The 15,053-nt window shown below is 41.2% G+C and overlaps 1 protein-coding gene across 5 annotated transcripts in view; it reads right to left on the bottom strand.

Moving 5' to 3' along the window:
- Nucleotides 1-12,728, bottom strand: part of CCDC90B (coiled-coil domain containing 90B) — a 32,963-nt gene extending 20,235 nt beyond the window's left edge. For 3 of the 5 annotated variants that reach the window (XM_047752583.1, XM_047752582.1, XM_047752580.1), the window contains exon 1: nt 12,220-12,728. In XM_047752583.1, coding sequence (XP_047608539.1) covers nt 12,220-12,319 — 100 coding nt within the window. In that variant the 5' untranslated portion in view covers nt 12,320-12,728. Of the gene's footprint in view, nt 1-5,733; nt 5,910-12,219 lie in introns of all 5 variants that reach the window. The other 2 variants (XM_047752584.1, XM_047752581.1) reach the window with 2 other exon arrangements.
- Between the last annotated feature and the right edge of the window lie 2,325 nt (nt 12,729-15,053).

Here is a 15,053-nt window from a genome sequence, read left to right on the forward strand (position 1 = left end):
CCTGACAATGTACAAAACTCCTTTTTCAGAGCTCCCTTTTTACAAACCTTCCACAACTTTTCATATGCATATTAATTTGTCTCTTATTTTCCATCCAAAAATAACCAGCTCTAGGACAAAATCGTACTTTCCCTTAAACAAAATGTATTTCAATTCCTCATACCTTCCTCTGTTGTAAATACCCATCCTACTTGTCTTGAATACTGAAATGTTTCCCTTATTATTTTTGTTAGCTTTAATTATATATCACAATTTTAACCCTTAAAAACCTTAATCTCTAGCAAAAACTGACAAGCAGCAAGTAATTATAAACTGTCAGTCATACCAGCATTTCCTCCTTGGAATATCCCATAACCTTCAGAAACATGTAATTTCTTTCCCCAATGTGGTACAAGATGTGTCTAATAAACCCAAATATCTTTAGTTTCCTCTCACAGAGAGATAAAAGCAGGAAAATTTACATCAGTTTTGCAACTAATTTTCCAATGTTTCATCTTATTTGAAATGACCCAGATATTCAATAAATTTCCATCATGTAACTTAACAAAACTCAAGTTAACCAAAACCTGGAAAACATAATTATCCCTAAAGAGTTGACCTGAAAACTATTCTCTCATTTACCTTTATAACTTATAAAAATATCACCACACCAAGGTTGTTTTTTTTTTTTCCCTGACAAACTCTGTAATAGAAGTAACATGGACTATTGACCTTCAGTAAACTTACTTTTATAGTAAAAGATACATCTATACTGATTAAAGCAGCAAACTTTAGCTGGCTTTAATACTAGATGTTAATTTAATATTGAATAGTTCCTGTATCACATGACCTGAAATTCATTGTGGCCACTTTCTTTCATATTTAGAAATATTTAATTTGCAAGCATTTAAAGTCAGTTAACTGAGCTCTTTTATAAATTTAAATTTGATAACATTTCTCAGAGGTAAATATATTTCATATGTATAATGTGTACACATATATATAAACAGACAAACTAGAGATTTCATAGCTTCACTTTAAAAACATAGTTATGCCCACAACTAACATCATACTTAACAGAGAAAAGCTGAAAGCATTTCTTCTAAGATCAGGGTGAAGGATGTCCACTCTTGCCACTTTTATTCAACATACTTTTAGATGTCCTAGCCACAGTAATCAGAGAAGAAAAATAAAAGGAATCTGGAGTTCCTGTCATGGCTCGGTGGTTAACGAATCCGACTCGGAACCATGAGGTGGTGGGTTCAATCCCTGGCCTCGCTCACTGAGTTAAGGATCTGGCGTTGCTGTGAGCTGTGGTGTAGGTTGTACAGGCAGCTCGGATCCTGCATTGCTGTGGCTCTGGTGTAGGCTGGTGGCTACAGCTCCAATTTGACCCCTAGCCTGGGAACCTCCATATGCCGCAGGATTGGCCCAAGAAAATGGCAAAAAGGCAAGAAAAAAAGAAAAAATAATAATTTGAATTAGAAAAGAATAAGTAAAACTCACTGTTTACAAATGACATAATGCTGTATGTGGAAAATCCTGAAAATGCTATCAGAAAACTTATTAGAGTTCATTGATGAATTTGGTAAAGTTGCTGAATACAAAATTAATATATAGAAATGCATTACTACACTAACAATGAAATATCAGAAAGAGAAAATTAAGGAAAAAATCCCATTTACAATAACATCAAAAAATAAAATGTCTAAGAATAAACCTACCTACCTATGGAGGCAAAAAACCTATCCTTGAAAACTGTAAGACACGGATAAAAGAAACTAAAGATGCTACAAACAGATGGAAAGATATACCATGTTCCTGGACTGGAAGAATCAATACTGTTAAAATGATCATTTTACCCAAGGCAATTTATAGATTCAATCGCTCAATCCCCATCAAATTACCAATACCATTTTTCACAGAACTACAACAGATAATTTTCAAATTTGTATGGAAACACAAAAGACCCTGAATAACCAAAACTGGACAGATACATGTAAAAGAATGAAATTGGAACATTCTCTGACACCATAGAAAAATAAATGCAAAAGGAGATTTAAAAAAGTAAATGGGAGTTCCCGTCGTGGCTCAGTGGTTAACGAATCCGACTAGGAACCATGAGGTTGCGGGTTCGATCCCTGCCCTTGCTCAGTGGGGTTAAGGATCTGGCGTTGCCGTGAGCTGTGGTGTAGGTTGCAGACACGGCTCGGATCCCGAGTTGCTGTGGCTCTAGTGTAGGCCGGTGGCTACAGCTCCGATTCAACCCCTAGCCTGGGAACCTCCATATGCTGTGGGAGCGGCCCAAGAAAAGGCAAAAAGACGAAAAAAAAAAAGTAAATGTAAGACTAGATACTATAAAACTCCTAGAGGAAAACACTGGCAGAACATTCTTTGACACAAATCATAGCGTATTTTTTTGGATCTGGCTTCTAGAGTAATGGAAATAAAAGGAAAAAATTTAAAAATGGGACCTAATTAAACTTAAGAACTTTTGCATTGCAAAGGAAACCATGAACAAAACCAAAAGACAACCTATGGAATACAAGTAAATTTTTGCAAACTATGCAAAGGACAAGGGATTAATTTCCATGATTTCCAAAGAGCTATATAGCTAAATATCAAAAAAACCCCACATAATCAAATCAAAAATTGGGCAGATGATCTAAATAAATTTTAGACTGAAAGCTTGCTCTCTTTCAGTTAATTTACAGATGGTGCCTCGCTTGCATTTTTTTTATAGGAAGAAATTTGATGTCAGGCTCATCTTTTTGCTCTATACTTAGCATGGCTATTTAAATTTTTTTTTCTGGATGTTTTTATTAGAATTATTTTGATCACTACTTTATTTTTTTATTTTTTTGCTTTTTAAGGCTGAACCCGCAGCATATGGAAGTTCCCAGACTAGGGGTCCAATTGGAGCTGTAGCCACTGGCCTACACCACAGCCATAGCAACGCAGGACCCAAGCCATGTCTTTGACCTACACCACAGCTCACCGCAACGCCAGATCCTTAACCCACTGAGCGAGGCCAGGGATCGAACTGCAACTTCATGGCTCCTAGTTGGATTCATTTCATCTGAGCCACGATGGGAACTCCTGATAAACTTTAAGTAAAGTTTATAAAGAGTGCCGTGGCTTAGTTTTCTTCATGTTCCTCGTACTTGAGTGTTGAGCCTCTCATGTGTCATTTTACATTTTCTCTCAAATCTGAAAATATTTCAATCATCATTTCTTCAAATATTTCTTGCCACGTTTGACTTTTACACAGGTATTAGGCCTGTGTAAATTAAAATGTCTCAGAACTCACTGGAACCTTTTTCCTACCTCCTCCTCCCCCACATTTTTACACTTTGGATAGTTTTTATTGTTGTATTTTCAAATTTTCTAATCTTTTCTTCTGCAAGACTAATTTGTTAGGAATTCTATCTAATGCAGTTTTCATCTAAAACATTTTACTCTTGATATCTAGAAACTCAAATCGATCATTTTCTTACCTTATCCATATCTTCTAAAATTTTAAAGATGTACATGTCTGCTAATTCTTACATCTGTCAGTTTTGCTTTGGTTTTAAATGACTGATTTTTTTTTTCATTATGAGTTGTGTATTCCTGATTTGCTCATGCCTGGGTGATTTTTGATTGGATGCTAAATAATATGACTATTACCTTGTTTGATGGTGGATATATTTATAATAAACATTCCTTTTTTTTTTGTCTTTTCTAGGGCCGCTTCCTGCGGTATATGGAGGTTCCCAGGCTAGGGGTTGAATCAGAGCTGTAGCCACCGGCCTACACCAGAGCCACAGCAATGCGGGATCCGAGCCGCATCTGCGACCTACCACAGCTCACGGCAATGCCGGGTCCTTAACCCACTGAGTGAGGCCAGGGATCGAACCCGCAACCCTATGGTTCCTAGACGGATTTGTTAACCCCACTGAGCCACGATGGGAACTCCCTCCCCCCGCTTTTTTTTTTTTTTTGCTTTTTAGTGCTGCAATTGCGGCTTATGAAAGTTCACAGGCTAGGCTCAAAGCTACAGCTGCCAACCTATGCCACAGCAACATGGGATCCGAGCCACATCTGCAACCTACACAACTCAGCAACACCAGATCCTTTAACTTACTGAGTGAGGCTACGCATCCTCATGGATATTAGTTGGGCTTGTTACTGCTGAGCCACAATGGGTACTTCTTATAATAAATATTCTAGAGCTTCATTCTCAATGTATGGGTATTACTTAGAGAGAGTTCGATCTTTTTAGGTCTGGGTTTTAATATACATTATTCACAGGCAGGGTACTGCTCAGCGAAGGGTTATTTATCCCCCACCAGTGAGGTAAAACTCTTAAAAATATTCTACCCAGTGTCCCATGAATCATGAGTTTTTCCCATCTGCTGATAGAAACAGACATTATTCCTGGCCCTGTAGGAGTGCTGGATACCAGTCCACATTCACATGTATGTATTTTGTATGTGTGTGTTGGTGGGGGGAGATACTTCTTTCTCTAGCCTCAGGCAAGTTGTCTTATATGTATGCACTGACAGGTATTCAGTTAAGTACTCTAAGTGGATCCTGTGCTCATCTCTCAAGTTCTCTCTCTATGCAGCATTCTCCTCTAGTGAGTCTGTTCTGTGAATCTAGTCGTTTTGGTCTCCACAGACTGTCAGCTCCATCTCTTCAACTCTAAGAATGTGCAGGGATGGTAACCATTTTATTTGGCTTAGAATGGAAGCATAGTCCAGGGCAAATCAAACTATATTTGTCACCCTATCACTAGGCTCTGGCTGAGCTCCCCTTCTCTGTACCACAGCCAGAAGCTCAAGATAATAAGCTAGGGTAATGAAAGTCTCCCTAGAAGGTAAATCTGGTGCCTGATATTCCATCTTAGCCAGAAGACAAAGACTAGATTATATAACCTTCCTTATACACAGATATTTCTTCAGCACTCTCCACAGCAGCCAACTCTTAACAAGGATACTTATGGTTCATACCTTTAAAATTAAGCAATTGAAAAAAACCCCACTTCTTGAGTTGTGAAATGGATGGATCTGGTAGGTTGGGGATTTTTGTAAAATCATGGGGTCTCAAATAAGATCCATTCTAAAGGGAAAAAACTGGAAATGGAGAAAATGAGGGAAATGTAAACCTGCTGCAAGAGAGTAGATGCAGGTATAGGGATAATGGACGAGAAGGACAGTTTGACTCAGTCTGTGAAGATCATGGCCTGCAACGCAATGGTGTTTAAAGTTTATCCGGCAGGCTAGTGGCTGTCAACCCTATCTACATACCAGACTCCACCATGAAGATTTTGAAAAACATCTATATCAAAATACAGCTTTTAGAGTTATTTGTGTAGTAGTTCTGAGGTACAGTCCAAGCCTCTAATGCTTTAAAATCTTAAAAGGTAGCCCCGATGCACAGATTTTTATGTCAAAGCATCCGGTATAGGTCAAAATTACTATGAAAACAGTAATAATAATAAATATATTCATTGGAACACACTCTCACACCACGCACAAAAATAAACTCAAAATGGCTTAAAGGCTTAAACATAAGATAAGACACCATCAAACTCCCAGGAGACAACACAGGCAAAACCTTCTCTGACATCAACTGTGCAAATCTTTTCTTAGGTCAGTCTCCCAAGGCAACAAAAATAAAAGCAAAAATGAACCAATAGGGCCTAATCAAATCGACTCTCATACTAAGTGCAGTAAGTCAGCTAGACAAATACCGTATGATATCATTTACATCTGGAATCCAGCTCATGGCAACGCTGGATCCTTAACCTGAGCAAGGTCAGGGATCAACCCGCATCCTCATGGATACTAGTCAGGTTCAGATACTACTGGCTGCAGTGAAGGTGGGCAGCTGCAGCTCCAATTTGACCCGTAGTCCGCAAACTTCCATATGCTGCAGGGGCAGCCCTAAAAAAATAACAACAACAACAAAAAAAAAAAAAAAGAAGGAAAGAAAGAAAACATAAAACTGAAGTAAACTGTACAGTTCATACATAGCTGCCGCTCTTCATTTACCTCCCTTACTGTCAAAATAGTTTGCTTTCTTTCCTCTGATTAGGAAACCTGCAGAGGCAGCTGGCTTGTGATATTCTGTGTAGGCATGTTATATGTAAATCATGTACAGAAGCTAGGAAATCACTTCTCATATGGCTCAAGTCAAAAATATTTGTCTCAGGTGAGATCAAGATGGTGGATAGAAAAATGTGGATCTTACTTCCTACTCATACAGTAAAAACACATCTACGTGGGAAACAATTTCATAGAATACCTACTGAATGTTGGCAGATCTCATACAATCAGAACTGCAAGAAAGATCAACCATGAGGCTGGGCAAGATTAAAGAAAAAGAAAAAAAAAAAGGAATCAAGATGGGACCTGCACCCCTGGGAAAGAGCTGTGAAAGAACAAAGCATCCCTCACTCTGGGAATCCCTTTTACTGGCTGGGAGATCAGCAAGGGCAGATAGGGAGGCATCTTCAGAGCCTCACAGGAGTGTGCAACAAGCTTGCGGCAGGTAGAACCAAGAGAGACCCGTACAGATGGTCCCGGCCACCATGTTGCCTGAGACATGCATTTGCTGCGGCACACAGGGACCAGGTGCTGAAACTTAAGCTTCAGTGGACAGACCTGGGGAGAGGACTGTTGTCTGAGTGGAGATGATGGAGTGTGGTCTGGGCCTTAAATGGGAGTGTGTGCTAGATTAAGCCCGGGTCTGCCACAGGTGACTCACTGTTAACTCCTCTGAGGAAGGAGGAGTGGGGCCCCCAGCAGCCTCGTTTTCAGCATGCTCACAGTGGTGCAGCTCCAACTCTGGGAGCATGCATGTGCCAATGGGTTGCCCATACCCGGAGGAGTATCTGAGTCTGAGTCTGTGCGACTCTGGCAGATTTATGCCACTGATGCCTGTAAGCTCAGAGCCTGTGGGGAATCCAAGTGGATTACTGGTCCTCCTGTGGCTAGGGTAGGTCCAGCATTAGCAGCTGACAGCTTTGCAGATGCACATATGAAGAGGCAGAGCAGGGGTATGGGCTGACTGCTTACTTAGCTCCCATGGCAGAACCAGTGCCTCTCTTTCAGCAGGTCTGTGCTGATAGCTTTATGATCATAGTACCTGAGAGAAATCTAGGCTCACTGCCTGCATTCCCAGGGCTGAAGTGGGGCCAAGGGCAGTGCCAACAACAGTGTACTTTGTGAGCCCTTAAAATAGGTCACAGGAGACACCATGGAGCACATTTCCTTGGAGAGCTCCAGTGGAGGAATAATCAATGGTCCTCTCCCAGGACAAGGGCTCCAGTCCTGCCTACCTCACACCACAGCTCAGAAATGGGTCTGAGGACTTCTACTAAAATAACTGGGGAGCAGACCTTGCCCCTGACAGGTCTGTGACAACCACAGAGCGAAAAAGGCCTGCTCAAATTCAGTGCAGTTTCTGGTCACTACACCACTAATCACATCCCCTATCAAGGGGATAATGGCCAGCATATACAAGGCAGGCTCCAAACTAAAAGAGCCCTGGCATCAAAAATACTAGACTCATTCAGGCTACACAGGGACACTCCCATATAAAAACAGCCCTTCAGGACAATAGATAACTCTTTCTCCTAAATTCATAGAGAGAGAGAAATGGAAGTAAAATGAAGAAGCAGAGGAACCACTCTCAATTAAGAGAACAAGAGAAATACCTTGAAAGAGTAAACAATGAAACAGACCTTTCCAGTCTACTAGACCCAACACTGAAAGAATTAAGAAAGGCTATTGATACACATGCAAATCACTGTAAAAAGGAATTAAGAGTCTATAAAAGGAGCAAATCAAAATTAGTCAACTCATTTGCTGAGGTGAAAACCAAACTAAAGGCAATAAATAGCAAACTAAATAATGCAGAAGAATGAATACATCATCTAGATGACAGAATAATGGAAATCACCCAATAAGAAACTAGAAATCAGGAGTTCCCTTCGTGGTGCAGCAGAAACGAATCTGACTAGGAACCATAAGGTGGAGGGTTTGATCCGTGGCCTTTACATAGGTTCTATATTTATATAGAACCACAAAAGACCTAGAATTGCCAAGTCATCCCGATAAAAAAGAACAAAGCAGGAAGCACAGCTACCTCACACTTTAGACAATACTTCAAAGCTACAGTAATCAAAACACCAAGGTAGTGGCACAAAAACAGACCAAGGGATCAGAGAGCCAGAGATAAACCCACACACCTACAATCAATTAATCTTCCACAGTGGAGGCAAGAATATACAATGGGGAAAAGACAGTCTCTTCAGCAAATGGTTTTGGGAAAGCTAGACAGCTTCACATAAATCAATGAAGTTAGAACACTTTTTCACACCAATGCACAAAAATAAACTCAAAATGGCTTAAACACTTAAACATAAGATATGACACCATAAAACACTTAGAAGAGAACATAGGCAAAACATTTTCTGACATAAATCATACCAAGTTTTTTAGTCTCCCAAGACAATAGAAATAAAAGCAAAAATAAACACATGGAACCTAACTGAACTTATAAGCTTTTGCACAGCAAAGGAAACCATAAACAAAGTGAAAAGAAAACCTACAGAATAAGAGAAAACATTTGCAAACTATGCGACCAATAAGGGCTTAATTTGCAAAATATATAAATAGCTCATATAACTCAATAACAAAAAAACCCCCAAACAACCCAATCAAAAAATGGGCAGAAGATCTAAACAGACGTTTCTCCAATGATACAGATGGCGAGTGGGCACGTGAAAAGATACTCAACATTACTAGAGAATGCAAATCAAAACTACAACGAGGTAACACTTTACCCTGGTCAGAAGGGCCATCTTCAAAAAGTCTACAAATAATAAATGCTGGAGAGGGTGTGGAAAAAAGGGAACCTCCTTCACTGTTGGTGGGAATGTAAATTGGTGCTGTCACTGTGGAAAACACTATGGAGGTTCCTTAAGAAACTAAAAACAGAGTTACCATAAAATCCAGCAATCCCACTCCTGGGCACATATCTGGAGAAAACTGTAATTTGAAAAAAATACATGCACCCTAATGTCCACTGCAGCACAATTTATAATAGGCAAGATGGAAGCAACTTAAACATCCATCAACAGAGGAATGGATAAAATGTGGTATATACACAATGGACTATTACTCAGCCATTTAAAAAAAATGAAATAATGCCATTTGCAGCAATATGGATGGACCTAGAGATTATCATACCAAGTGAAGCAAGCCAGACAAAATCTCATATGGTATTACTTACATATGGAATCTAATAAATTATACAAATGAACTTATTTACAAAACAGAAACAGACTCACAGACTTTGAAAATATATGGTTACCAAAGGGGAAAGGTTGGGGGGAGGAATATATTAGCAGTTTGGGATTAGCAGATACAAACTACTATATATAAAATAGATAAACAACCAGGTCCTACTGTATAATTAAAGCAACTATATTTAATATCTTGTAATAAGGTATAATGGAAAAGAATCTGAAAAATACAGATATACATATATATCTGAATAACTCTGCTGTATACCAGAATCACGATATTGTAAATCAACTATACCTCAATTCGAAAAAAGCACAAATATTTACTGCTAACTTTAGACCTGCAACCTCAGTGACATGGCTCATTATTAATACATATATTTCTACATGCTGGTCCATTGATATGTGCTTTGCTAGTTGCATCAGAATTACTAGGATTCTTTTTTTAAAAGCAAAAACTTAATTGGAGAAGGGCAGATTAAGAATGCATTCCCTGATGGCCTAGTGGTTAAGGATCCAGTGTTGCCACTGCTGTAGTGAGGGTTCAGTCACTGGCCTGGGAATTTGCACATGCCGTGGATGTGGCAAAAAAAAAAAAAAGAAAAAAAAAGAATGCATTTGTCCACAGGCACTTCTATAGGTGTTTAATCTGATTTATGTGAGTGAAAATATTGGGATAATTAAGGAAATCCTCTGTAGTGAAGGATCCTCGGAAACTCTCAGGTAAAGAGAGCTTGCAAGGGATGGGTAACACAAGTCTTGAGAGCTATTTATAAAAAATTTAAGGACTGTTCTGTTTTCCTTTATTAAAAATTTAAGGGTTTTTTTTTCATTTTGCAAAAAGAGCTACAAAAGCTTTAGTCACAACTTTGTTCATTTTTTAAAAACTTCTGCAATAATTAGGTATAGCCATGTTATGTGGTTATGTTTTGCTATATCATAATTTGAAAATGTGTGTGTGGTAAATCTCCTGTTTGAAATTCATAATGTTCTCAGATATGCTTGGAGTTTTGGTAACTTTTAAAATAGTTATTTTTTTTCCTTTTAGTCACAAAGTCAACCATGGATTTTTACGGTTTTTTTTTTTTTTGGAATGCTAATTTTCCTACAAAATGTCTGAGGTTGACCAGTTTAAGAAAACTTAAAACTTGTAAACTCTGTACTTTCATAAAATTTAAATTTGAAAACTTAAAAAAAAGAGAGAATTACCAGGATTAATTTATTAAATAATAAACTAACACAGAGATTCCTGGGCTCCACCTCTAGAGACTGACTCAGTGATTCTGGAGGAGAGAATAAAAATTTGTTTTTTTAAGATACCCTCTAGTGTTTGATATTCTGCCAAGTTTGGGAAGTAGTAGTGTACTAGGAATCCATCCTACTGGTCACAAACTTAGACAAACAAAATCACCTTCCTGTACCTTCTTTTATCTTTAAAAACAGAACTGCACTAGATGATAAATAAGATCCTTCCTTGGGTATGAGGTCAAGGTTTCCTGACTCCTTGATTACTGATATTACTAGGGAAGCTTAAACTACCTGTACACAGTAAACAATCAGTAAACATTTGTTAGTAATGAAGGACACAAATTATATTAGTTGTAAGGAGCCACTTAGAATTTCTCCAAAAACACTCAATTGGGTTAAGGGAACAAATAACGTTAAGACATTGTTTACTTATGGTGATGCATTTTCCAGTATGGTAAGTACTTCAAAGTTCATTCTCCATAAAATTTAATATTGTGTTTTCATGTGATTATATAAACAAAGCATAGCTCCAAATGTTTTCAAAGGATTGAAACTGGACTGATTTCACAGGGTTCAAAAAACGCTCTGTCCTTACACTAAGTAACTATGTAACCAAATATCTCGTGGAGGACCCTGGGAGGTAAACAGCATCTTACAGATGAGGGATCAACAAAAGCAGACTTGCTGTGTGACTAAATTAAAACAGAGCAAGAGCACAAGCAGTGATACCGGCGGCTCAGCTCACCCAGCAGGAAAATTTTAAGTGGAATAGACGATGCTGAGGTTAGTAAATGCCTACTCGGCACACCACCTCAGAGTCTAAAAATTAGGGGAGGAATTCCCCTTGCGTCTCAGTGGTAACCACCCCGGTAACCAGACTAGGATCTTCCATCTCTGGCCTCCCTCAGTGGGTTAAAGATCTGGCAGTTGCCGTGACCTGCCTGTGTTGCAGACACTGCTCGGATTTGGTGTGTTGCTGTGATTGTGGTGTAGGCCGGCAGCTGCAGCCCAATTTGACCCCTAGCCTGGGATCTTCCATATGTCAAGGGTGCGGGTCTAAAAAAATCAAAACCACAAACAAAAATTAGGGGAAAAATATTCCGTAAACGTCTCTCAGTAAGGCAGCTTTCCAGGAACACACTGCTAACAGGTGTGCGGGCCAGTCAACACACCTGTAGATTTGGGCAGTTCCATTTTCTTTTCCTTTTTTTTTTTTTTTTGGAAAAGGCTACCAGGTGATTGCAGAGTACTGAAAACTATAGCGGACCTGAAATGTACGCCGTAGTTTACCAAAAGTCTGGGCCCCAAGATAGCACCTAAGTACCACAGTCTAAGTTTTAACTGGCCGCAAAGGCTATCTGCGAACCCAGATTACCTTATGGTTACTCCAGAGGGCGGCATCGTCAGCCACATCTGATAATTAAAAGGTTCGGAAAGACGCCTGGCGGGGCTCTAATGGTGGAGCCTGGCTTTCAGAGGCGCGCTTTAAGAGGAGGGAGGTCCTCAGCAGAGTCCTCTTCCCTCCTGCCCAAACCCCTGGAGGCGAGGCCCTGCAGTAGGGTCGCCCGGACCCGCAGGGGCCTGGGAGGAGGGCGTGGCACCCTCGCCTCCCGTTCCCCGGGAGCAGACAGAAACCCCGGGTATCGTCTCCCTACGGAGCACGTAGGCATCCGAGATACGGTGTCTTTCCTCACCTCTCCGTAGGGCTGACGGGAAACGCCTGCGGGGAGCTGAATCCCAGCGGCGCCCGCTGCCTTCAGAACGCAGGAGCAGCCAAACCCTGCGACTCCACATGTCCTCAGTCTTCCGGTAGGCGGGAAGGGGTAAAGGCTGTCAGAAGCGCGCTCGGGTTTTCGGGCAAGGTAGTTCTGGAGCCGCGAGGATGCTGGGAAATGTAGTTCCCGGCCTGTAACACACACGTACTCTGGCGAAGGTTCCTAGCGCACCCCCGCAAAGCCGGGCCTCTTCACAGGCTGACCCACGATTCATTAGCATGGCTCAGAGCGGCTCCGCTTTTCCCACCGTCCCTCCCCAACCCGAGAACGCCGTTACCACCCTAAGAAAGCGGAATCTTGTTTGAGGACCTGCCGGCGCCCATATCCTGGCAATGAAGTGTACAACTCAACAGCCAACTCCCACCGGAGAGCCTACGGCCATTCCGAGCTTGGCGCGACCGGAGACGGAAGTCTAAGGAGAACGGCACTCTGGGACCTGCAGTCCTCGGCCGCTGAGCAAAGGAGAGGGGGCGGTATCGCAGAGGTCTTCTGGGAAGTGTAGTCCAGCCAACGCGTAATTCCTGCCCTTTCGCCCTCTCGTGGACAGGAAGACGAAATTTCTTTGTTTTAGTTGCTCTCTTCAGGAAAATTGAATTCCTCTGTTTCTAGGGTGGACCTGATTTTCACCATTTATCACTGTCAGACCTCAGTTACTCCAGACTTTGCCCCACATGGTAAAATGCTGAAAATAACACACAGGAGTTGTGAAGTTCAAATGTACCAGTATATTCTTTGTGAATTCTAAAGTGGTAAACAATCATTAGGTTTTAGTGGCTTAATTATTCTTGCAAGGATGTAAACAGTTACCACTGGATTACTCAGTCTACAAATTGGTTGTCATAGCTTTGTGAGCCTCAGCTGTATGACAAGCACCATCCAAAGCAGTAGGCACATTAAAAGAACATTTGATTCCTGCCAGGGCTTTAACAAGAAGAGGAAATATAAATGGCTCTTTAAAAATTGAAGAAAAGAGTTCCCTTCCTGGCTCAGCAGGTTAAGAACCTGACTGGTATACATGAGGATGAGGGTTCCATCCCTGGCCTCGCTCAGTGGGTTAAGGAGCCTTTGTTGCAGTGTGCTGCTAGTGGTATAGGTTGCAGAGGCAGCCCAGATCTGGTGTTGCTGTGGCTGTGGCATAGGCTGGAAGCTGCAGCACCAATTCGATCCCTAGCTTGAGAATCTTGATATGTAGTGGGTGGGGCCATAAAAGACAGGGAAAAAGAAAGACTCCCTCTCTAAAAGCAGCCTGGTTAATCCATACCTCAGAGGCTAATAAGGTAGCAGGAAGTGGGTCCTGATTTATTCACTGTGGAGGACTGCTTTTATTGCATTTTTACCCTTATGAGCCCCCAATCTAAACATATCTTACATTCCTCACCAATCACATGTATGAAACCATTACATATATCCCTATTTTCAATTAATTCAGGACATAACTACTATTCAGGAAGTGGCAGATAAGCAGTGACTATCCAACATCAAGGGGATGAATTCCAGCTGAACGCAAAGATGCTTGTCAGTTGGCAAATTGTCGTTTCCAGTTTCATCTCCAATGGCAGCACAATTTCCTTAGGCATTCTGCAATGCCAGGGCCCTCCTGAGGATCCCAAATACTCTTTCCTCTCATGCCAGGAGGTCAGAGGTCCCAGGGTGGACATAGTTGCATGAGATGGCCAGATTTCCTCCAGCTCTGTGAATGTAACTCTGGTGACTCCAACGAGAATGGATACAGCCTGGGCCACTTACATCAGTCATTTCTTTTCTCTCAGAATAGCTAATATGAAGAATTACTAGGTTTTTTTTTTGGGGGGGGGGCTGCATCCACGTCTTGTGGAAGTTCGTGGGCCAAGCATCAAACTCAAACCACAGCAGTAACAACGCCAGATCCTTCACCCACTGAGCCACTCCCCACCCCCTTTCTAAGATTGTTGAATGAGGCATTGAGAGAGTGACAGGTGGGACTCCGTTTCCTTCCAGAGCTTCCTTGGGAGTTCCTGACACTAGAGGGCGTACCTGGACCTAACAGAAGATGTTGCCCTTTTTCCTGCAATGAATTTTCCAAGTTTGTGTAACCTTCAGTGAGAGGAGCCCATTCTCACCAAAGCTTCGTGTTTTATGTTAATATCACATTCTTCATGGCTTGAAAATGATCGCCACCCCCTGTCCTCCACAAATCTGGGGAGAAATTTTTTTCCTGATGGAACTAGGGGGCTGACAATGAAAACCCATCGTAAGTTTGCTAATTACACTGAATCAAAGGAAAGAATGATGAAAAGAAAGGGGGGGGGGTGGGAGAACTGTGAAACTTTTTATATCTTGCAATGTTACATCATCTTTGGTGGTGTCTCTCATTGATTTTTTTCCCTTTATTCCTTCAACTAATCCTGATTGAGCAGTGTTTACTTAATAATGCCAGGCACAGTGTTAAGACATGAGAATCCAGACAGAATCCTGCCTCCCCTATGAAGAGAATACCCAATCATGTCTCAGGGTCTGCCACAGGAAAACATCCACCACCTTTCACAAAGAATTCCCCAGCCATTTCAAAAAGGAACAGGGAGTTCCCTTGTGGCTCAGCAGTTAAAGAACCTGACTAGGATCCATAAGGATGCGGGTTTGGTCCCTGGCCTTGCTCAGTTGGTTAAGCATCCAGCATTGCTGTAAGCTGTGGTATAAGTCACAGATGTGGCTCAGATCCCAAGTTGCTGTGGCTGTGGCGTATGCTGGCAGCTGTAGCTCTGATTCGACCCCTA

Source organism: Phacochoerus africanus, chromosome 11 (genome assembly GCF_016906955.1).
Source record: "Phacochoerus africanus isolate WHEZ1 chromosome 11, ROS_Pafr_v1, whole genome shotgun sequence".
NCBI classification, from domain to species: Eukaryota; Metazoa; Chordata; class Mammalia; order Artiodactyla; family Suidae; genus Phacochoerus; species Phacochoerus africanus.